Source organism: Panicum virgatum, chromosome 7K (assembly GCF_016808335.1).
Source record: "Panicum virgatum strain AP13 chromosome 7K, P.virgatum_v5, whole genome shotgun sequence".
Classification (NCBI taxonomy): domain Eukaryota; kingdom Viridiplantae; phylum Streptophyta; class Magnoliopsida; order Poales; family Poaceae; genus Panicum; species Panicum virgatum.
Genome location: NC_053142.1, coordinates 30985093 through 31009849, shown reverse-complemented (window position 1 = coordinate 31009849; position 24757 = coordinate 30985093). Strand labels below are relative to the sequence as shown.

Sequence of the window (24757 nt, the reverse complement as noted above, 5' to 3'; positions counted from 1 at the left end):
TTCGCATGTGAGCCCATAGTATCACACACTTCTGGAAAAGAAGCCTGATAAGGATGAGATCCAAATTAGACTGGGCTTAGGTGCACTAATGGCCCTCTCAAGCCCAAAGGGGCGCCCCAAGAGGAGCCCACCTAAGGGAGCGCCCAGGGGCTATAAAAGCAAGGGGAAGGGGGGGCACCCAAGGCTAACCCTAGCTTTTTCTTGGCCACCGCTACAGTACACCCGCGCTACAGTACCGCACCCGTGAACAGTACCATGCTACAGTAGCCGCCCCCTCTCCCGTGCGCCAAGCCCTAGGTCGCCATCGCAGACCTAGCAGTCCGGATCGCGACGCTTCTTCTCGTACGTGTGGATACCTTGGAGGTGCCGCATCTGCTGCACAAGGACGAGCCGCACGTGAGGAGGTTCTCGCAACTACACTGCCGGCTACATCTGTTCGGCTACATCGACGCGCGACAGAAGTTCCGCATCCGCGCGTCTAGTGGTAATCTCGTGATCTATAACAGCAGTAGATCGTGTTATAGGGAGAAAAATTTTGTTTTGCATCCCCATATCCCTACAGATTTTAGTACTGAGTGGGTGCCAAGAGGGTTAAAACGCATTCATCGAGTGCTGAACAAAAGAATGAATGACCTGCCATATAATGAGAAAAATAGGACTACAGATAGCATATAGCACATAAGTAAGCTGGATAAGCTGAAGAACTACCTGGTGTATCTAATTAAAATGCCTATACAAGACTGAAAAAAAGACACAACCGACCTAACTAAAATGATTATGAGTTTTGCTAAAACTGCATACCTTCTACCACAAAAAATTATATAGTAAACTCAAAAAAGCATAGATTGGTTGCAGCATGGTCTGCGTGAGCCTACTCTTAACACCAAGTACCAAGCAGTAACTAAATTAGTATAGAAAAAATTGCTAGATCATAAGAACACAAAAGTTGCTACATAAGCTAGGGTTGGAAAAATGCTTGTAAATTCAATATAAAATGCTTAGCATGGATACACTAAATGTTGATGCAGTTGCTCCTACATGTGCATCAATTGTCCATACTGCAATACTTTATGCTACAACAGTTGGCACATAATGACTCATTAGCTTCTATAGCTGAGTATGCAAAAAGCCGAGTATGCAAAAAGCCGCATGTAACCTTCTGAAAAAAAACTATTATAGCCCATATTGTTGCCAAATTCCTACTAATATTAGTTTCTAGTTCTGAAAATGCTTGTAGTATTTGATATATTTGCCTACTAGAAAGTACTAAAATGCTTCTAGTATTTGATGTATTTGCCCATTGGAAAGTAATGAAATGTTTCTAGTAATTGATTTAATTTTCTAAAGAAAAGTATTGAAAATACTTCTACTATTTGACAAAATAAGCCCGTTGCAAAGTACTAAAATGCTTATAACAAAAATGCCTATCGTAAAGTACTAAAATTAATGTATCTACCTAATGCTATCTTAAAGATTTCGGTAGTAGGTTGTAAAGTACCAACCTCTGATGGTGCCACAATGGCATCAAACCTGGAGAGCTCAAGATCTATTAACATATAATCATTACTCGCAAATAATATATGTATATATGTAAAATATAAATCATATTCAAGCTCAAGTGAATTACTGAATTTGAGGTCCTTAGTAATTTTTGTAGCCTTGTATCAAAGTTAGTTACAACATCTAGCTTAACTGAAATCGAGACACATTACTGTCAGCCATTTGTACTGCTGATAGAGTAGAATAAGATAAGCCCATAAAGGCCTGAATGTGGAAAGCCAGAAATTAAATTGAAAATCAAGAACTGAAAATAGAATAAGTACAAGGGCTTGACCTCCAGCATCCTTCAACTCATGCAGTGTCATATCTGCTCTAACAGGGCAAACACCAAGCATCTCCATGTGCATAATGCTAAACATAGAAATAATGCATTCGTTATCCACACGGCCTGGGTTTGAAAATTCTAGACACCTAAAATGGAATGTTTCCTTCAACTATGGCTGGGCGTTCGGGTTACCCGAAAATTTCGGGTCGGGTTTTTCGGGTTTTCAAAATTTCGGGTTCTGAAAACTGCAACCCGAAATTCGCTAGAAATAATCAAAACCCGAAAATTCGGGTACCCGACATTTCGGGTTCGGGTTCGGGTTTACCCGGACAACCCGAATTGCGGAGAAGAGGAAGAGGTGGGATGCGGGCGGGAGCACGCAGAGGAAGGCGTCCGCGATGGTGTGCCGTGTGCGGATGAGGCGGCGCGAGAGGAAGGCGAGGCATGGGAGGTGCGTGGAAAGGAGCGCGTACAGGGCGTTGCCGGTGTTGAGCTCCACGGCGAGGGGAGGTGTGGATGGGGCGGTGGGCGGTGGCCTCGTCCTCTCCCCGTCCCCGCCCAGATCTCGCCTCCTCCCCTCCCCATCCTCCGCCGCCACCGTGCTCGCTCTCCTGGCCTCACGTGACGCCGCCGCGAGCACCGGTGCCGGGCTGCCGGCTGGGCCTCGCCTCGTCGGCGCGATGGATGGCGGCGGGGAGCCGCTGCTCATGCCGTTTGGCATGGGGCGGCGGGCGATGGCGCGGTGGGCGGCTGGGGCTGGCGACCTGGCGTGGCCGCGTGGGGGCGACGACGCCGACGCGGGGTCCTGGTGGCGTCGGTTTGGGGGCTGCGGCCTGCGGCGGCGCGGGAGTGGGGGGCGCGGCGGGGGGTGGTGTCTGGCGGTCTGCTGCCTAGGGTTAGATAGGGGGCTTGGTTTTGGACTGTTGGTGGGCTGGGCTGAATACAATGAAGCTAATGGGCTTATCTATTTTTCGGGTATTTCGGGTACCGTGGCCCAAAACCCAAATTACCCGAACTAATTTCGGGTACCGTGGGATGAAACCCGGATTTGGGTTTGGGTTTTTCAGGCTCGGGTTTTTCGGGTTCGGGCTCGGGTTTTTCGGGTTCGGGCTTCGGGTATCGGGTTTTTTGCCCAGCCATACCTTCAACTGAAAAAATTGAATGGTATTTGTGAGTGGTGAACTTTATCGCATGGACTTGTTCAGTAACAACATATTCAGAATACTGATTACTTGCTCATGTTCATCATAGTAGTATGTGTGATTACATATTTCTTTAATTTAAGCAGGCATAGAACACTTGAATACTACTTAGATACTCCAATCAACCTTCATTCACAAACAAAGCATTTATTAATCAAACCATATCTACAACATAAGACTGAGAACAAGATGGGGTAATACCTGATATACTTCTTCGAAGTAAGCATCATCAGTGCAATTGGTTGCTTCCGCCACGACAATTCTCCGGAATGGCCTCCCATCTTCCTACAATGACATTCCAAATAAAATTCATCACCACCTGAGGAAGCAACCACACTAATGCAATGCCTGTGCGTCTAATTTCCGTTACCTGGTACCTTGGCGTCTTTGGCCATGGCGCTGAGAATGCCTACTTGAACCCTTCCATGATACCCTTCTCAGGCCCTGCTTAATTAGTTCCCACCCTATAAACCCCGTAAACGCAAAAAAAACATCACATCGAATGTTTCGACACATGCATAGAGTACTAAATGAAGTCTATTTACAAAACTTTTTGCATGGATGGACTGTAAATCGCGAGACGAATCTAATGAGCCTACTTAATCTATGATTTGCAACAGTGATGCTACAGTAACCATCCACTAATTATTAATTAATCATGGATTAATTAGCATCATTAGATTCGTCTCGCGATTTACAACTCATCTGTGCAAAAAGTTTTGTAAATAGACTTCATTTAGTACTTCAAATTAGCAAGATTCCATCGCAATTTTTTTTTGCAAAATATCTAAACACGGCCTCAGACTTCGTCACACCTGGAAAGCAACCAACGTCAGGAACACAGTGCTCGACAAAAATGGCGAAGAAAGCGAGAAAACGAAGAGGGATCCAAGACACTGGCGGAGCTTGACCTCTAATTTCAGAAGGAGAGGGCTACCCTTTAGCTACCGTAATGAACAGTAGCTGTTTACTATTCATGTGGTGGAGATTTTCATTGGCCAAGGGGGCCATGGCCCCAATGAAGCTCCGCCACTGATCCAGGAGCGAGAACCCTCTGGAGGCTTACGAACCGTAGCGGCGGTCGATGGAGGCGTAGGTCTCGGCGACCGGTCGTGCCACCTGCAGCAGCGTGATGCCGGCGTCGAGCAGAAGCCCCCCTCCCCCTACGCCGGAACCCACACCGTGGCGGCGCGAGAGAGCTTGGGCACCACGATGACCAACTAGTACCCCGGCGCCTCCTACATGGCCCCTTCCCCTAGCCGCGGCCCCATCCCCTGACCCTACCACGGATTAGATTCGGCTGTCCACGCCGGTGGCGCGGGGTCCGCGGCTGACCTGGGAGAACTCCACGTGGGCCGTTGGAAGTGCTCCTCGCGCTGCCGAGCCGAGAAACAAGCCGGGTCTGCAGGTCCGCATGGAGGGGCCTGCGCCCGAGCCGCTCCGTGGGTCTACATGCCGACGGCCTCCTGGACCCACGCCTCTGCTCGGAGAGGGAGCGCGCCGAGCCGGGGATCGGCAGTCGCGCCGCTGCCTCTTGGATCCACGGCGCTGCTGCCTAGAGGAGAGCCCGCCACCGCACCGAGCCGCCCTGCATCCCCCGTGCCATGCGTACCTCGAGTCCGAGTACTACTTTTCATGCTAATGGCGGAGATCGTGAGGCGGCTCGACGGCGTCGTGGTGCGGTACGGGGATGCAGAACAGCGCGGGGGGGGCGTCGTCGTCGAGGCTCCAGCACCAGCACGCGGAGCGGGAGCACGCGCGGGACGCGGCGGTGTGGGACGCGGCCGTGGGTGCTGGGGGAGCGCCATCCCGGACCCCTTGGGCGGCGGGCAGAAATGGATGGCGGTGGCCGTTCGTGTGCTACTGCGGCGTGGGGAGGAGGATGAGGTAGGGAAGAGATAAGATTGGGCTTTGGTGGACCACTCAAGGGCGCGCGCGGTGCGGCCGTGCAGGGCCACGTGGGTGCCGTGGGTGCCGTATGAGAGCGCTTCCGTCCAGCCGGCAGTTCTTAAGTCATTACCATAAATAAAAGCATATAAGAGTGCTTTGGACAAATCTTAGAGTGGGCCGAGTCTGCAAGCTCCGCGGAGCCGGCCTGCCACCCCCGGTCTTTCTCTAAGCCTAGCAATGGAGATCGCTAGAGCCCAAACCCCAACCTCGAATCCTAACCTCGCCGGAGTTGGAGAGAGTAGAAAAAAATGTGAGAGAGGATAAAAATACCCGGGCATGATTTAGCTTTCTCGTAAAAAATACATTTTAGGCTCAACCGAATACAACCAGCATTCTTGGATGGTAGTGTTCCGACTGCACGCTCCGAGAAAGAAAAAGGGAACCGCATCAGGTAGTGGGCCGCTGGTCGACCGGCACTGTGCGGGAGGCGGGGAGATGAAACGCGGGGAAAACGAATGGTGGGCCAGGGAGCAGGGCGCCTTGTCGGAAATAGGGCAGGTGGGCTGCCTGGCTCGCTCGGGTACTGAATATTATTGGGTCCCCCAGTAGCTGAGTGTGGAGTTCTATAAATATATTAGTAATTATGTAAATATATAAATAATTTTGTATGGAAGAGGATGACATATTTATAAAATTAAGTTTGAGAAGAACAACGTAGCAATGGCATAGTGTGTAGTTATCTAAACATTACTGCATTAATGCACCACATCACAAATAGAAAAAAAAGCCACAAAGGGTCCGGATATGCGTATGAGCGAGTATCGGACGCATATCAAGAATTTATTTATTTATTTTTAATTCCGTATCGGCGTATCGGATATATATCAGAGTATCAGATACGAGTAATGCATCACTAGGGAAGTATGGTGATTCATAGTGTGGGAGTGACACCGCCACACCGGGCTACTGATCAATCAGGTCCTTCTCCTGGTTCGTCTTGATGACGCAGTCGGAGGTCGGGAACGCGACGCAGGTGAGCAAGTACCCGGCGTCGATCTCCTCGTCGTCGAGGAACGACTGGTCCGGCTGGTCGACGGAGCCCTTCAGGATCTTGCCGGCGCACGCGGAGCAGGCGCCGGCGCGGCAGGAGTAGGGCAGGTCGAGCCCGGCTTCCTCGGCCGCGTCCAGGATGTAGGTGTTTTTCGGCACCTTGATCACGGTCTCCTTCCCCCCGGGCATGATGAGCTTCACCTTGTAGACGGCGGCGACGCGGACGTCTTGCCTCGCTCTGAAGCCCGGCAGTGTCGCCGTGCTCCTGGGGAAGCTCAGCTGCGGGGGCCGTTTTGTGCTCTGGTTCAGCAGAAGCGTGTTGTTCTGTGAGATGGCCATGAAGTTGCAGATATCTGGAGATGTCAAAAGCGCCATCTTTTGGGCGTGTGGGACCTGTGAATTTCGTAATCAGAACAAGAGGTGAACATTACATCCAGCATGCATATGGAAGTTGGATAGTCTCAGAGAACTATGCAAGTCAGATAACTAAAAGTCAGGTAAAAAGTTCCAATAATTGAACCTTCTTCTTGTTTTTGTTTGTTCTTTGAAAGGGAACCGGCAATACCTGAACTTTCAAGTAGAACTGAGCTTCCAGTTTTCTTTTGAAATAATGCTTCAAGTTTTTTTTTGAGGAAAAAAGAACTGAAATATAACATGTTCTCCACTCCCTCCATTCCAAATTATAAGACATTCCAACAATCTTGGAGAGTCAAAGTTTTTTTTATATTTGACCAAATTTATATAATAAAATAATAATATTTATTATATAAACTAAGTACCATTAGATTCTTTATTAGTTATATTTTCATAGTACATCAATTTGATATCATAAATCTTTATATTTCTCTCTATAATCTTGGTCAAACTTGAGATTGTTTTGACTCTCCAAGATTCTTGAGATGTCTTATAATTTAGAATGAAGGGAGTACCAGATAAATTCCCACGTGTTTCACTATTTCTTTTCGCGAACGTTGCATGGGTGCTTTTTTCATTAAGACCATTCATTGTTTATTTCTAGGCAATAGCTGAAAAGTTGGATGTGTAGCCGCAAAATTACAAACCACAGAGTACTGGTAGCCTATGAATTGAAACAGTATATGCACAACGGCACATCTTCCAATGCCACTGTACCAACCGGTTAGACCGGTACTGTGGACCTGTCAGACTGGTCTCGTTGGGGTAGCCCGAGGAGAATCCAACGAATGTCCGTCTGGGAGGGACCCCGTTAGGGCAGACACACTTTGAGTTGCTCTAAGATCGTCAAGCCATCTAAAGTGTCCTCAAAATGTCACAGAGATGAAGGAATAACAACATATCGGAGTTGAAAAAGTTAGATTTTGGAGAGACAGAAGTAAAACGATAGAAAGATTGATTGTGTTTTTTATCTATTGGACACCTTCAATTGGTCGTGGCCATTTATATTTATAGGGAGGGGAGTTCTTGCCCCATTAGGAGTCAAACCCTAATAAATTTTGTGTCAAAATATAACTCCTAACTCAGACTGGACTGTCTAAACCTATCTGACCGGTCCGAGTCAAGTCTTTCCGAAATCATAACTAGGGACGGAATAAGAACGAAAAAATTCCGTACCTGTTGACATCGAATACCGTTTAAACCGATCGAATACCATATTTTCAGTAAAATACGGATTCGAAAAAAATTGAAAAAAATAGTGAAATGGAGAACGTAATTGGTTGAGACATTTTGCCGACCGAATTATTCTCATTTCCGATTCGGTATTCTCCCAAGTTACATACACTACAAGTCTACAACTTTGTATTGAACCTGCAAACAATTTCAGCCCAAAGGCCACGAGACTCTCAGACCATATGCCCAGCGTCCAGCGCTGGTAATAATCAAGGTCGTGCGCGGGGGTGGGAAGTGATGCGTCGCACAAGGCCCACCCGCAGCCCAACTCCAGTTCGCCGGAGTTCGCCGCTGCCGCTGCTATCGGCGAGGGGTGGGAGGTGGGAGGGGAGGAGTGGCCGACGGCGAGGTCGCCGCCGGCCGGGGTGGTGGTCAAGGCAGTGGCTAGGGTTAGGTTTTCGGGTTTCTGGAGGCTTCCACGAAGGGCGACTATAGAAGGGTGGTCCGAGGCGGCGTAGGCCTCGCAGTGGTAGCGGTTCGGCCGGCGGCGGAGGCGAGACTGGATCCCGATGGGCGGTAGCCGGAGGCGGAGGCAAGAAGAAGGCCGGCGGCATGGCTGTGGGTGAACGAATGGTGCGGTGGTGGGTGGGCGGGCGCCACGACGCGACGGCGGGAGCTGCCGGGGCTGTTGACAAGGGGGCGGTGGAGGTCGAAGGAAGAAGAGGGTGGAGAGAAGCAGTAATAGAGATGGTTTTTGCGAGGCTTCAACTCCAGTTGGTGGGTGCCCCCCCGTCGCCATTCCGACAGGCCTCCAATCCACAGTCAAAACTCTAGCTCCGGCCAGCGGCCATCCCTCCCCACCTGGCTCTCCCTCTCATGCAGCGCTCCCTCACCTCTGGCGCTCGCCCTCTCCCCTCCGGCCACACACGGCTGCAGTGGCACAACGCACGCAGCGCTAGGGGTGGTAAGTCTGTCCTAGTGGCTTCCCGCCACAAGATCTTAATTTTTTAGTCAAATTTACTCCTCCTCCTGTTATAAGGCTGGTGGAACTCTTCAACAACCTTGACCATTATTATCATTATTAATCACTTTGATTCACAACATGAAACTATGTTGATTATGAATCCAATCATATGAAATTTTTATAAATAAAATTAATAGCTTATGTCAAATGAGAGTTTGATCTTATAACTGTAGCCTTATAACGGGGAGGAGGAGTATAAATAGCGTCCTTTTTAGGAACCCGACTCTTAGATTCTCTAGTTCAAAATCTTTGTCCCTTTACCGCCCTACGCAGCGCCACCACGGGAGCCTGAGGCTTTGCATGCACGCGGTGGCCCTCCGCTGCCCTTCAGCGCCTCTGTGCCGCGCGCGCTACGCTGTTGCGAGATGCCGTAGCGTTGAGGCAAGTCGTCCCTTCGGTGGTCGACTGATGTGATTTGTATGTTTTTGAGTCTGGATATGTTGTCACTTGTCTGTGATTTGTCTTTGCCAAACTGCTGTCCGTTAGGCACTTAGACTACGTGCTACTACGATTTGTGTAATGCACTAATGTTTATGATGTTAATTTATCTACTTATCTTTAAACTACGATACTATTTGACACTCTATTATGTATGGTTGTAATTTTTTTGTCGACTCAAACATTTGAAGTGGTTACTTGATTGTTATTTTCATTTTTGAGTACCGGTTCCCGACCGCTATTGGCATACTCCTGAAGCGTTCCGTTTCCGATGTCTCGATATCTCATATAACCGATTCTGTTTTCCTAACCCAGCTTTCCGATTCCATTTTCGTATCGGAGTAAAAAATTAAAAAAAATGATAGGGAATTCTCCTAACTGATCCCGACTGTTTTCATCTCTAGTCATAACTATCAAATCGGACCGTTTTGTGTATATATTTTGGTCGTCTCGATAAGAGTTACGCAATGGTGAAATCAAATTTACATTACTTTGGTCGTCAACACTCGCCTTGCTTATCTGTACGAGGTGGTTTCTGCTATCTTTTCAGCTTTTTTTTTCTTTTTTGTTCGCTCTAAACTACTGTTACAAATGGGGTTTAACCACTAAGCTCTGTAATTTTATTGCTTCTTGAAGTAATGAAATTCGGGCAATGCCCCTGATGAAAAAAAAAAGCAAGCAGAGAGCTGCGCGCACGCATTCAGAAACACGGAACCTGCAGCGCTCCAGGAGTTTGGGTCAGGTCCTTCCCACCCCAACTGAAACTCGCCAGAGCATCGCCGTGTCGGGCGCTGGGGGCAGCGGTGAGGCTTCCGACATCAGTGGGCAACCGGCGACGCGGCAACGGTTGGGAAAGCAGCGCCGCATCGTGCGATGGCTGTGGCGGCGCCTGGGCTCAATGAAGCTTCCGTGAATGAGGCTGGATGAACTAGCACTAGACTATTACCTCCAGCCTAGTTCGTTTTTTCTTTCTATTTTATGGAGTCTAAAAATGTGTTACAAATTAGGGGAAAAATGTAAAAAGATTCGATCTAGTAGTGACATTTTTCATACTAGCCGAGTAGAATATCCACGTTCCATAGCTATACGTCGTTCCAATTATTTAGAGATCATGATCCAATCATCGAATCAAACATTTCGAAGATGTATACCCCGTTACAACTGGAAGCTTAAATTTATCGATCCACGTATCATGCTCATCGTACCTACATACTGAGAATTTTTGTAACTGTGACTGAAAGATGCAAATAGATAACGCGAGAAGCATGTGGCTCGGAAATTCAGCGCGGCGCCGGCGCTTCGCCCAGAAACCTCGGCGCTGCTTCGCCCGGAAACCTCCTTCCCGTTCCCCGCAGGTGGTGCATTGTTATTCGGATATAAGAGATGGATGACGATAAGAGCAGAGGAGGGGAAGGGCTGACCTCGAGGCCGCGTGGGCGCTGGGCGTCTCCGCTCTCCGGGGCTTCCAAAAATGGAGCGGTCTCGGGGGATTGGGATACGGATAGTAGAGTGGTTTCTCGGCTTTTAAACCGTGGCGCGCCGACCGCGTGGCACCCACTTGGGGCCACCGGAGAGCGGACACATCATCAGCCACACCCACGTGTATAGCATGGCTGTGCTGGGTGGCTGCCACTGCAACACGTCGGGCCCGTTACCAAACGGCAATTAATCACCTGCTTGCTGGCACAAATCCCCACCAAAGGGTAATCAATCATTCAATCCCCAAATTAAATATCTGGTGATCTCATGCAGGCAGGGCAAAATCAGCACGCGCAAAGAATCAATACGGGATGAAAACCAAAATAGCTTCGTTAAAAAACAAAAAAATAGCGGTTAATTTGATCTCTACGACGAAACAGGGAACTGAAACAGAAATGCCCTTAAGAGCAGGGTTTATGGATACGCCCATGTGCCGGCTGCAAGAAACTTCACATCAGCAGTGGTGGTGGACCCTGTTAATATTAAATTCTATACTGTGACGTGGGCTAACTGGATTGAGGGAGCGGTCACTGTGGTGCATTTCGCCCGTCTTTCGTCGGCGTCTCGCAAGTCGCCGATTTTTTTCTCTCTCTTGCTTTTTATTGCTGCCACCTCAGATTTCGTCAGCTCTTGACCAGTTATAATACTTGCCCTAAGCCCGTGCCCCCCTCCCCCCACCCATAACATGGGCCCAATCCACTATTTGAACCTTACAAACCCTAAATTGGGAACGGTACAGTCAGTGGCGGAGCTCTCGGTATACCTTGCTTTACCGATAGTACCTTGTCATATACCACATTCAGCTTCCTATCTGTGCATTTTTACTTCACGGGCACCATCAGTGGAGGTTTGGAGTTGATCAGCATAGCTCAGCCATACCTTAGCTTTGATTTGTCCTCCGCCACTGGATACTAGATAGTCCGAACCTCAACTTTTGCAATAAAATATTTCAAGACATGAGTTACGGATATTCCGGGTTTCATTTTTTTTGGAAACTTCAAAGTACATTGTTGATGAATTTCTTGTTTTCAAAATATAGGGTATTTTCTCTACTATTGCACCGGTAGTTACTCAATATATTGTATGTATGTACTAGTCCATACAAATGTGTTATAAAAGAGATATGGCATTACAAACAGGTGGATAATGACCGATTTGGGGACATACGTACGTGTGATTAATATTATTTTTATGTGTTTTTTCTTCTCTCTCATTTGTTTATATCCTAACCCAACACTATATAGGTACTTTGTAAACTTTAGTGGTTTGCAATAGATTTTGCCTATCAATTGCTCTATATGTACTTTCATCCCCATTCATACTTCTCCATAGGGCTGGACCCCGAGCCATCTCGGCTCGGTTCGGCTCGACTCAGCTCAGTCTAGCTCGTTAATAAAATGAGCAAAATAGCAGCTCGGCTCAACTCGTTAATAGCTCGAGCCAACTCGTTAGGCTCGCAAGCCAGATGTAAATATGTGATTACCACGTCGACATAGATGAAATACAAAAGTTATATCAATTATAAAGTTCTAAACTTCTAAAAAAAATGCACCATATGCATCGAGCATGCACAAACAACAACCGATCAACAGTTTTCTAATTATATTTATTTGTTCTAATTATCAGACATCAATGACAAAATCATAGAATAGAAGCCAATAGTAAATACATTATTTTTATCTTAAACTGTAGATGGATAGTACTTTGGATAGTTTCAGCTAGGCTCCCATGGCCCCATAACTCAGTTAGCTCGTGAGGAGCTTGCGAGCTAGCTTGGGCCAGCTCGTTAATGAAATGAGCAAAAATAGCTGCTTAGCTCATTAAAAAAATCTATCAAGTCGAGTCGAGCTGAGCTAGCTCACGAGTTTTGAGCTCGTCATCCAGGCCTACTTCTCCATTTAGTGTTCAACATATGTTCAATTAGTTGAAACTTTGATTGAGCTATGTTAGCTCTTATTTCAATCCACTCTAGATTTTTTTACAATGGCATATCTTTGTAATTTAATACAGTTTAATCTTAGATAATTATTAGATGCAAATTTGTATTAGGACTTACTTTAGGTGACCTTTCATAGTCATAGGTAGGTCACCTCATCCAAATTTTGGGACCATAATGACAAAAAATTGTAATTTTCTAGAAAATGGTAGATCCAATGAGTGTTACCTATCAGATGCAAACCAACTTCTCCGTGCAAACCATGCAAACTTCAATCTGAATCTGACTATGCACGCATGATCTTCTGGAAACACAGCACCCACATATCCGTCAGCAAAGATTCTTCCTGCAGTAGCTTGAACTTCAATGCAATCGAACGGCAATATCACAGACAATTCTTAAAACTTTTCGAAGCAAGGTATATGCAAGTACCCAGCTTGGTCACGTTTTCCGTGAAACAATGAACAGCAACAACCAAAGAGGCAAGCATATATGTTCATCTCTGTAGGAGAGGGGAAACGAAAGAACGGCAAGAAACCACGTCTTGCATTACTACGCCAAGAAGTGTTCACCCGTACCAGCAACTACTAACATGCACATTTAAATCCAAGATGGCGATCTAAACCAAAACCTGGATCGGAATCCGATCGCATGCACAATTAAATCCAAGATGGCGATCTAAACCTAACCTGGATCGGAATCCGACTCATTAACGACTACAGATATTTTTCCTCATCACTAGCTAGCCGTACTCAGCACACAGTGTGTACTGTCGGATCAATGAACGCGATGAACTAACAAAATGGCCCAGGCGTACATACGGTAGTAACCGTTAGCAAGGAAAGCTGCATAAAAAAAGTAAAAAACAATTCAAATTAAACAAGAAACAAACAGAACTATGCATTCATCCACTATGGGACCACTACAGGACTGTGCCTATTTGCCGTGTGCCAAGGGCACACGGCAAAGGCCGGATTACACTCGGCAAAGTGTTTGCCGAGTGTAACACACGGCAAACAACGGCCGGCAAAAAGCTAGTTTGTTGTGTGCTACATCTCGGTCACACGGCAAACACTTTGCCGTGTGCATTATTGGCCCCACGGTAAAATAAAGTGCACTGGCAAACACCCCGTGGAACAGCCTGTTTGCCGTGTGCCGTAATGGCTTGGCACACGGCAAACACAGCCCCTTTGCCGTGTGCCCTGTCCTAGGCACACGGCAAACACAGCCACCTTTGCCGTGTGCCACGTGGACAAGCACATGGCAAAGAATGGCAGCTTTGCCGTGTGCATTGCCATGGCACACGGCAAAAAATGGCGGCACACGGCAAAATTAATTTTCAGATTCATTTTTTTTTGTTTAATCACCAATATTTCATAATTCAATCAAATTAACATCACAGGCAATTCATATATATTGCATCAAATGTCACGATCATTTCATATATCACAATTTGCATCACATTCAATCCATAGAAGTCCAAATGCAAATATAACAAATATCGCAATGCATACAAGCCCAAATGTAGTCGATACAAGTCCATACAAGCACTGGTAGTTCATACATGTCCATACAAACACAAGTTCAAACGATAGTCTATACAAAGAGTGCATGCCCATACAACCACAACTCACGACTATGGCGGCGGCGGTGGGTGCTGGAACTTCTGCATGTAAGTCACCCAATGAGGAGGCGGCCACACATTCTGAGGCATCGGCGAAGGGGACATTTCTGTTGGCCCATCATTTGATGCCGCCGATTGAGGCTGCAAATTCAAAGTCATTAATTTGAAGTCTTTGTTTCTAAGTCTTTATTTCTAAGGCATTGTTTCTAAGTCATGATAGAGTTGTCTATTAGTCAAATAACGATAAATGAAATTAGAAGGTTGTGAAATCGCTCACAGGAGTAGGGGTAGCTGCACGCACAGGGATATTAGTCTGAGTGAATTGCGGTGGCGAAAGACCCATTTGCGAGCCCATAGTCTGCATGAACTGAAAAGCCAGGGCTAGCTGCATCTGATTCTGCTGGGAGGCTTCCTGTGTCTGTCGAAGGTCTTGCTGCATCCTCTCCTGCTCAGCCGCCCACGCCTGCTGTTGTGCCTGCTGCTGTGCCGCCCACGCCTGCTGCTGTGCTAGGAGCTGTGCTTTAAAGTCCCGTTGCATCTGGGCCTACAAAATTAGATTGCATGGTTAGAGTACCAAGAAACATATGTCAAAATTAATAAACCTTTGCTGTAACAGAAATAACCTTCAGTGCCTCCATCTGGATCTCCGTAGTGCTTTGACGTGGGAGTATGGCCGAGCTAGAGCTGGTGCTCCTGGCTCGAATCTGCGCGAGAGTAGGAGTACTGGCGGTGTCAATCAAGCTGTCTCCAATCCAGTACCGGCCATGCTTCTTCCCTCCTCTCACCCTCATCACGACTTCTCCATCAATGGGCTCCGTGCTCGGATCAAAGTCCGGCCCATGCACCTCCGTTGCCATCGAGTTGTACTCACTGAGGCGACTGTGGACAGTCACATGGTTGTACGCTTCTGGGGGGGTCCGCCGGGTTGTAGTTGACATCCGATGTCGCCTTCCCTTTGTGGGCCAAAGCCCACGCCTTGATCGGGGGGCAAGGCTCGCCTCCATGTGAGGCCGACTGTGAAAAAAGAAAGATGATTACAAATTGTGTACGGTTGAGCGTTAAAATGAAGAAATGAATTCACTTACCCATCTGGCCGCGTACTGTCGTAGGTGACTGTTGCCCTGATGGTGCGGTGCACCTGTCATCATCAAATACCACTGCCGGCAAGACTCGTGCATCTCCACCCAACCTTCCGCATACCACCTGTCGATTATCATGTCACAGCACTGTTCATTCCCGGCTAACCACCAAAGAATCACCTGTAGGTCATACATGACATATAAGAAGATCAACTGTAGCGTACTTCATTTTAGTAAAAGTCAATATTAATAATATTGTATATTTACCATCATATATTGTTCCCGAGTTAACCTGAGGTTTCGCACAGCCCTTCGTTGGTCTTCACTTTTTCGATGCGACGTTTGTAATCATAGTTGGCCTGGATGCGCGCCTCGTAGAGCATATCCGCCACCAGCTTGTGACAGGTCGTGTTTGCCACCTCGCGTGCCACGGTCATCATTCCCTCCTCACACCTGTAGAAATCTTGCACATGATGATGAACGAAGCCATTATATCAAAAATGTCCAATTAATGAGATGTATTGACAATTATAGCGCATACAAGACTTACCCACAGTTCCTGCAACACCCGCTCTGCTTTGCTCGCAAAGCACCTGCCTTCTCGGTCCGGTCTATCGATGGCTTGGATGTAGTGCTCCCAAGCCGACGCCGGCTGAAGACGGCCATCAATCTCGATGCATCCAGGGTAGTGGTCCTTGCAAAGCAGGCCCAGAATGCCATTGGGGATGCGTTTGTGAACACCTGGAACAACGATTACAAAATTCCTGCCAAAAATATTTGTGTAAAATTGGAATTGAAATATATAAGTACGAAACGTAATGAAATAGGCTAAAGTTACTTACCTTTTACCGTCCGGCCGAATAATCGGCCGTTGCTCGAGCGGTATAGGTCAGTTCGGGAGACGAGCGGGGCCTCACATCCAGACGGCAGGTATGTCTCCTGCCACTCCTCCGTGGTCGTCGTCCTCCTCACTAGAGGCCTCCTCCTCCTCCTCCTCCTCCTGGTCCTGGTCCTGCTGCTGCTAGTCCTCCTCCTGGTCCTGCTCCTGGTCCTCCTCCTCCTGCTCCTGCTGGTCCTCCTCCTGGTCCTGCTCCTGCTCCTCCTCGTCCTCAGGGGAGGGTGACCTCGCGCGAGGCCCCCTCGTCCTCCTGCTACTCCGGCTGCTCCTCGTCGTCTGTGACGTGCCAGCGTCCTCATCTAGTGGAGGCACCGACGAACTTGCCTTACCCTCCTCCTCCTCGTCCTCCCTCCAGCCATCTGGGAGAACTCACCTCTCCCAGCAACTCTGCGCAGCACAGCCTCCAACGACTGCATCATACCTCCGCCGCGCCCCGCCATCTTTGATCTATCACCTGAAATTAAAAGGGGCAAACCAATCAGAACAATATTTAGAAATTAATTAATGCAAGTAGTACAAAAATAAACATAATCCGAACATGTATTACAAATTAATTGTTGCAAGTAGTAAAAAACAAACATAATTAGAACAAGTGAAAAACTGATATAATTGTTGCAAATACGGATCTTACATGTATTAGAAATACTCTTCAAGATCGGGATTAGCTGGATCGTAAGTCTCATCATCGCTATCACGTCCGTCGATATCATCAACGGCGTGCTCCAAAGGAGGAACGCTTTCATCATCACTGTCATTGCCTAAACGTAATCGCTCAAGTAATTCCAAGTCTTTCGCATTATGAACCTCATCCCCGGCATCCTCGTGAACAAAACTTTCATTGTCTACTTCCATTCCGATTGCTTCGGTTAAATCTATTTGGAAACTCCCTTGTAGCCCATCTTCTTGAAAGAACTCTCCTGTATATGTGTTTGTGTCTATGTTGTAATCTTCATTGTTCGGGACAGATAGTTTACCGTAAGGGGACACCTTATACACAACATCCCAACCCTTGAGATGATTGTCGGTTTGGCACGGGTATGACAGATAATAAACTTGTGTCGCCTGTTGAGCTACAACATACACATCGTCTCCTGGGTACACGGATGACTGCTGAATTTCGACTAGCCCAATATTCGGGGTTCGTCTCACAGCTTGAGGATCAAACCAATGACATTTGAATATGACAGATTTCAGAGGTACGGACCCATGAAATGACAGTTCGTATATTTCTTCAAGTGTTCCGTAGTACTCGAGCCCATCATCTCCTGGTGTGAAAACTCTGGTATTTTTTGTTCTTTGATTGGGCCGAATCTGCTCGTGCTTTGTTGTATGAAATCGATATCCACTCACGTCATAAGCTCCAAACGACTTGACCCTATAGGCACAGCCATTGGCAACCTGCCGCAACTCGGCACTCATCGACGCATTGTTTTGTGCCTGCAAGTTCGTCATATTATTTGCACGTACGAGCAACTTGTAATGTCATATACTACAAACGAGTAGAATTGGACATTATCTTCTGTTTGAACCAAGAAATGAAATCAGGACTTCCATTTCCTGTGCCCTGTCTAAGTAGGGTCTCAGTTTCATGGAGGCTAGGCGCCCTTGATCGACGCCAGAATTGCATATGAAATTCTCTAATCAAAAGACGAATGATAGGGTTGGATGCAGAAAAGGGAAATGACTTGAGAACTAAATGAATGCTGAGAACTTACTCTATGTAGGGCAAAACTTCGGAAAGATTGGTCAACACATATAGCATGATAGCACGCCACTCTTGAATATCCAATGTCTTGATGGTTGCAGCACTTGCACTTCTGATTTGGCCTCGGAAAAGACTCAGGGTGGAGTTAGATTCCGCAGTATTGTAACGAGGGAGTGGATTGTGGACGCTAGGAAGGTTGTCAGCATAGTATTTTGATGTGAAGTTTGATACCTCCTCCAGAATATATGCCTCTGCGATGGAAGCCTCAATTTTGTATTTATTTTTACATTTAGTTCTGAGTATCTTTTGACATCTCTTAATTGAATAGAACCAACGGTGCTGCACGGGCCCACCCATTCGTGCCTCGTACGGGAGGTGCAAAATCATATGCTGCATCGGATTGAAGAAGCCGGGTGGAAAAATCTTCTCCAGCTTACAGAGCAACACAGGAGTCATTCTTTCCGTTTCTTCAACTACTTTTAGAGATAACTCCTTAGCACAAAGCTGGCGGAAGAAAAAGCTCAACTCTACCAGCACTTGCCAGATTTGATCAGGGAGGTAGCCTCTAACAATAACTGGAAGTAGCCGCTCGATCCATATATGGTAGTCATGACTCTGGAGCCCGTTGATTCGCATAGTGGTCAAGTTCACTCCCCTTCTCAGATTCGCTGCATACCCATCAGGGAACATCAAGGTTTGGAACCATTCTAAGACTTGTCTCCTCTGGGGCCTCGTCAGAACGAAATCGGCCTTAGGCTTTCTCCACGCCTTGCCTGATCCGGGAGGCCTCATTTCTAGCTTTGGTCTATCGCATAACGTTGCCTGATCCACTCTGGCCTTAACATTATCCTTTGTCTTATCTGAAATGTTCATGATTGTTCCGAACAATGCCTCGCCGACATTCTTTTCGGAGTGCATCATATCAATGTTATGTGGAAGAAGAAGGTCAGCCATATAGGGGAGCCTCCACAAGCCCGACTTCTGCGCCCAAGCATGTTGCTCACCATATCCCACAAAACCCACACGTTCAGCATTAATCACGAGACCATCTAATTGAGCACGAATGTCGGCACCCGTCATCATCTGCGGTGGATGGTCTTTAACTTCAACACTTTTTGTAAAGTTCTTCTTATCTCGTCTGAATGGATGGTCAAGAGGTAGGAATTGTCGATATTTGTCGAACGAAGAATACTTGCCACCCTTCCGCAACCAAATGAACATCAATGCTGCCTTGTATACTGGACAAGGGAACTTCCCGTGGACACACCAGCCACAAAATATCCCATACGCTGGCAGATCATGCAGGTAATAGTGGTACCAAACATACATTCTGAAGTTTGTCTTTGTAGCTCGATCGTATGTCCAAACCCCATCGTCCCAAGCACGGAGCAAATCGTCCATCAGGGGCTCCATGTACACACTCATATTATTTCCAGGGTGTCCAGGAATTATCAACGACAAGAATATGTTATGTCGTTGAAAAATAACGCCAGGTGGGAGATTCAGTGGGATAACGAACACGGGCCAACAAGTGTAAGGGGCAGCCGACATTCTGTAGGGATTGAAGCCATCTGTCGCCAGCGCAACACGTACATTACGAGCCTCCAAAGCTTTGTGATGATGAATCCCGTCGAAATGGGTCCATGATTGAGCATCGGATGGATGCACAAGCTTATCAGGATTGTAACGAGTTCCCATTTTGTGTCATGTCATCTGCTTCGCGGATTCCTCGGTCATGAACAGACGTTGGATTCTTGGTATGGGCGGCAGGTACCATAGGACTTTCATGGGTACCGCGAGCTGCCTCTTCTGACCATCACCAGAGTCTACCTCCACGAACCGAGAGGATTCACACTTTGGACAGTACTTTTCTTCAGCGTGTTCTTTCCTAAATAAGATGCATCCCTTGGGACAAGCATGTATCTGTTCATACAGCATCTTTAGTGCACGAAGGAGTTTCTGTGCCTCATACATGCTCTTTGGAAGAATGTGCCCTTCTGGAAGCGTGCTGCCAATAACTTGTAACATAACATCAAAGGCATCTCGACTCAAGGTAAATTGGGACTTCACGGCCATTAGGCGGCCAATGGCATCGAATTTTGAAACCTTGGTATGACCGTGAAGGGGTTGCTGGGCTGCAGCCAACATGTCATAGTACGCCTTCGCTTGCCTCTGGCTCCTCCTCCTCCCTACGTCCTTCATCAAAATGTGCTTCATGAAAGTCATCTAACATGTCTGCAACCCCGGCATCAACGTCATGTTCTTCGATGCGTTGCCTAACGACTTCGTCTCTCATATGATTGGCTTCGCCATGGTAGGTCCACCGGGTATAATTTCTCGTAAATCCATAATTGCAAAGATGATTCGTCATGACTTCGCGTGTTTGTCGACACGTGTTTGCACATTTGTTGCACGGACACCAGGTGGTATTGCCTCCTTTGAGCTTTGCAAATGCTCCGTCCAAGAAAGCCTCGGTCTTGTCAATCCACTCCCCGGACAACTGACCCCTACATTTCCATCCAGTATACATCCACACACAGTCATCCATCCTCTATCATATCAATGAGTAATATAATATAAAAGATCATCCTTGCATCTACACGATGTCTACCAATTCTAATAGGTTAAGATATGTCCTAATCCCACCCGAGAGGATGCGTAGCTGGGGTTGGTTCTCATGCTCTACACCGATCCGAGGCAGAATTTCGGCAGCACCTCCCCGCTGTTCTCCAAATACACGTCCCGAAAAAGGAGATTGTGTATCCGGAGATCAACGAGGAGATGATGCCGAGACTCTATCTCGAATCGGCATAGACCATGAGAACTAACCCCATCTACGCAACCTATTAGGCTGTCCAAAAAAACGTGGACAATTCGAAATAGATACGGTCATACATATGCAAAGATCTTCATATATCCAACCGTATCTCCTTCGAACGGGTGACGCCTAACTCGGTTACTCCTATATGAACATGAGATGGAATGAGGGGCAGTTTGCACGTCCTCACCTAGGGCTCGAAGGCGGGCGAGTCGATGTCGCACGTGTCGGTGCTGACGCCTTGACGACGGTGTGCAATAACCTCCCCTGCCAAAATCAAAACAAATAAAGTGGTGTCAATTTAAGTTTCCAAACCTGCAAGAAAAACCATGCTCTACACTAGAGATCCTACAGATGCAAACCTACGACGGACGGTCGGGCACCGAGACACCAGGGCGGGGCTGCTTGTTCAGGCAGCCGGCTCAAGGCTGCCCGAGCGTGGCATGGGGCTGTGGCATGGCGGCAGGGCGACGGCGTGCAGTGCAATGGCTGGGAGGAGCTCGGAGCCATGGATGGGCTGCGCAGCCGGCCTGGCGTCGGGGCCGTGGACAGGCCGCGCGGGAGGCGAGGCCACGGCACGGTGCGCGCGGCGGCTCTGCGAGGCTGGCGGCACGGCTAGGCGGCGGCACGGCGCGTGCGGCGGCACGGCAAGGTGGCAGCTCGGCGAGGCGGCGACACGGCGCTCGCGGCACCACGGCAAGGCGGCTTGGCGTGGTGGCAGCTCGGCGACGCGACGGCAGGGTGAGCGTGGCGGCACGACGAGGAGGCTCGGTGAGGAGGCGGCACGGCGAGACGCCGCCACGGCACGCGCGTCGGGTCGGCGAGGCGGCGGCACGGCAATGTGGGGGTTCGGCGAGGTGGCACGGCTAGGCGGCGGCGGCACGACGAGGCGAGGCGGCGGCAAGGCGAGGAGGCGGCTCATCGAGGATAGTGTGCGTGCAAGGGGCCGGGGCGAGAGCCGTTACGGCTCAGTGTGGGCCGGTCATTTGCCGTGTGCCTAGATCCAGGGCACACGGCAAACAACGTCTTTGTCGTGTGCCCCGATCCAAGGCACACGGCAAAGAGACTGTTTGCCATGTGCCACGATCCAAGGCACACGGCAAACAAGTTTCTGTTAAATTTAAATTTCACCCAACTAATTCGATTTAAAAAATTGTTTTATGAAATTAAATTGAATGACCAATCAAAAAACATTGCCAAATATAGTAAACAACTCATGTTTTATGATTCTAATAAATTTGATTTAACAAAATTTAATGTTTTTGTCTCCCAAAGTGCATAAACATTACGATTTTGATGATTTCATGTGGTTATAGCTCAATTTCAATGTATGTTGACATGATATGATTTAACTGAAAAAAAGAAAATTAATAAATGGATCTGAAAAAATCCCAAATTTTGGCAATCAAGAATCTAAGTACGATATTACATATATAATTTTTTTGGAATTGAAAAATGGATTGGACCATCACTCTGGCTCAAAATATGAAAGATTTCTTCTCGAGTTCACAGATCTTCTTCGGATATGCTTCTATTACTAAGGGCCATACATCTAACATTTGCGAAACCTACTCAATTTTTTACCATAGCATAATCATAGGAAATTATTGAATCATGAAAGATTTTAGAATTTTTAGATCTCATATGCTATTTATAAAATTTTAAAATGGTCCAGCCTCATGTTACCGGGCATGGTTCGAGAAAAAGGATTCTCGATATTGCATCTGATTTCATGGATACGACCTCGGAATGGACTCAACGACATGAATTTGATTTTTGGATGAATTTTACTACATTTGTCAAATCAGTTCTAGTTCAAATTGGACTTAATTCTAAGAAATGTGTTTAATGAAATTAAATGACTAAATATAGGGAATAGATTTTAAAAAATACCAGATGTTTACATCAAGTCCCATATAAAATATATGTATTTTTGAAAAAATTGGGAGTGATAATTTAATTTTTTTCTCCAATACTTTGCCGTGTGCTTAGGCTCTGGCACTCGGCAAACAAAAAAACCCACGGCAAAATTTTGAATTTGCCGTGTGCCAGTCCATGGCACACGGCAAAACTGGCGATCCGTTACGGTTTCAAAAAATTTGCCGTGTGACAAATGTTTGCCGGGTGTTTTGTCCGTTAGCACACGGCAAAGACGTGAACCCGTTACAGTTTGAAAAATTTTGCTGTGTTGTTATTGTTTGCCGTGTGTCTCGTTCTGCTGCACATGGCAAAAGAGTCCTTTGTCGTGTGCCTGTTGTTTGACGTGAGCTTCATTTGAGGCACACTGCTAAAGAGTCCTTTGCTGTGTGCCCGAGTTTTGGCTCACGGCAAACAATTGGGCACACGGCAAATATTCAGTTTCCCGTAGTGGACGCAGGTCATTTGCCGTGTGCCAAAGGCACACGACAAAAGCCGGTTTACACACGGCAAAGTATTTGCCGTGTGTAACGCACGGCAAACCGCGCACGGCATACAATGGACGGCAAAGAGCAACTTTGTCGTGAGCTAAATCTCGGGCACACGGCAATTATTTTGCCGTGTGCAATACTCCACACACGGCAAAATAAAGTTGTTAAATGGAGAGCGACGTGGAAGACCTCTTTGCCGTGTGCTCTAGCCCAGGCACACGGCAAAGAATGGATGTTTGCCGAGTGCCTTGGCAATGACACTCGGCAAAAGACTAAAAGAGCTAAAAAATATATTTACAAATACAGATCTGCATCCATGATTACAATTTTTCAAAGCAGCCAAAAGAGATAAGAAAGTAATATACAGACTGGTATGTTTCTTTTACCACCTTTTAGCTATTGCAATAAAATGAACAAATGAGTACTTTGCATTGTCAACGATTCAATCCAGTAAACTACTTTCAGCAAGCAAATGAGAATAAAGGTTTGCAGGTTTACCACCTTTCTCAGCTAAACAAATGAGTAATTATGCATTGTCAATTTGTATGCATTGGACCACATGAACTAAATAGCAAACTCGTGTCCAAGCTCACTGTTGGCGCTCCTTAAGTACCACTTTTATCCCTTGTTTATCCTTGATAATGGCATGAATTTAATATCAAAATCACTAACCATCCTAACCCCGGCCTAATTATTGGTCATTTTACACTTGCACATATATTTTGGAGGATCTTCGTTTTTGCAGGTTTTTGGCCTATTTTGGAGCATGAAATGACGAGGCCCGTGATCGAGCGCTGACACGGAGAAAGACGAAGGCCAAAGCCCAAAAGGAGGACCAAAGCCCATGTTGATTCGAAGCTCATTCACGCACATCCATCCTCCAAGAGAGCCCAAAGGACCGAGCCCACGAAAATGAGATCAAGATACTTCAGGATTAAGCAAAGCAAATGAAGATTTAAGGAAGGATTCCCTATCCTATCCTTCCCTCGAAGATATCTCCAAGATAACAACGTCCAAAGGGGTGCAATCGTGAAGGACAGAAACTCTAGAAGATGCGAGGAGTCTACACGTGAAAGATGAGACCGAGGCGAGCCCGAAAAGGGGTAGGCCGGCCGGCCTAGGCCCTTGGGGCCGGCCGGCCCAGCCCGTTTTCGAGTCGGTTTGGCCTCCCCTTCGACCGGTGGCTTTCTCGGCTTATAAATAGCTCGCACCTTATTCAACTCAGAGATTGAATCCACCCAGAACTCGACGAAAACCTAGGGCCAAGGCCGGAGGGAGACGACGACCGCCGCAAGTCTTTGAGGGTACCTAGGAGATGGCTTAGGCCACCCCTAGCCGTCATGGCCTCCCTGTGAGGTTGTGCCATGGTGGAGTTCGGGAGTCACCCCCAACATTCGTCGGGGTATGTACACACACGATGGTGATTTCAATCTACTCTTTATTCTAGTTGTCTCGACTTTGGTCTACTTCAATGCATGCTTTCTTTCTCATATGTGATGCATCCATATGTTCATAGTAAGATTAGATCTATTCGTGGTGATTAGTCTATATCTTGCGGATACGTTGAGGTAGCGTGTTTTAGCTAGTTGGTTGATTACCCCAGTGTGGTGACAGCATGGCGGAGGGAAAAATCCTAGCGACGACATGATGTGGAATAGGATCGATGGCGAGTATCATGGGAGTCGTGGCGCGGCCACTAAGAGGAAGAGCACTTGGTGGGCGTTTGGGGTAAAGCTTTGGGAAACCTTAGGCGTTAACACGCACCTCGCACCGGCGACCATGGGAAAGTAGGCC

The 24757-nt window shown here is 47.3% G+C and overlaps 1 protein-coding gene and 1 long non-coding RNA gene across 2 annotated transcripts; both read right to left on the bottom strand.

Annotated features, from left to right (window-relative positions):
• Positions 1–5692: 5692 nt before the first annotated feature.
• On the bottom strand, positions 5693–10577 carry LOC120640910 (ferredoxin-1-like). Its single transcript, XM_039916834.1, has 2 exons — positions 10438–10577; positions 5693–6360 (listed from the first exon to the last, which is right to left on the bottom strand). Exon 2 carries the CDS (start codon positions 6340–6342, stop codon positions 5881–5883), a length of 462 nt encoding a protein of 153 aa, XP_039772768.1. The 5' UTR covers positions 6343–6360; positions 10438–10577; the 3' UTR covers positions 5693–5880.
• A 5112-nt stretch (positions 10578–15689) lies between these two features.
• On the bottom strand, positions 15690–16813 carry LOC120640909. Its single transcript, XR_005662052.1, has 3 exons — positions 16664–16813; positions 15977–16486; positions 15690–15898 (listed from the first exon to the last, which is right to left on the bottom strand). It is a non-coding gene; the product is annotated as an uncharacterized LOC120640909 (long non-coding RNA).
• Between the last annotated feature and the right edge of the window lie 7944 nt (positions 16814–24757).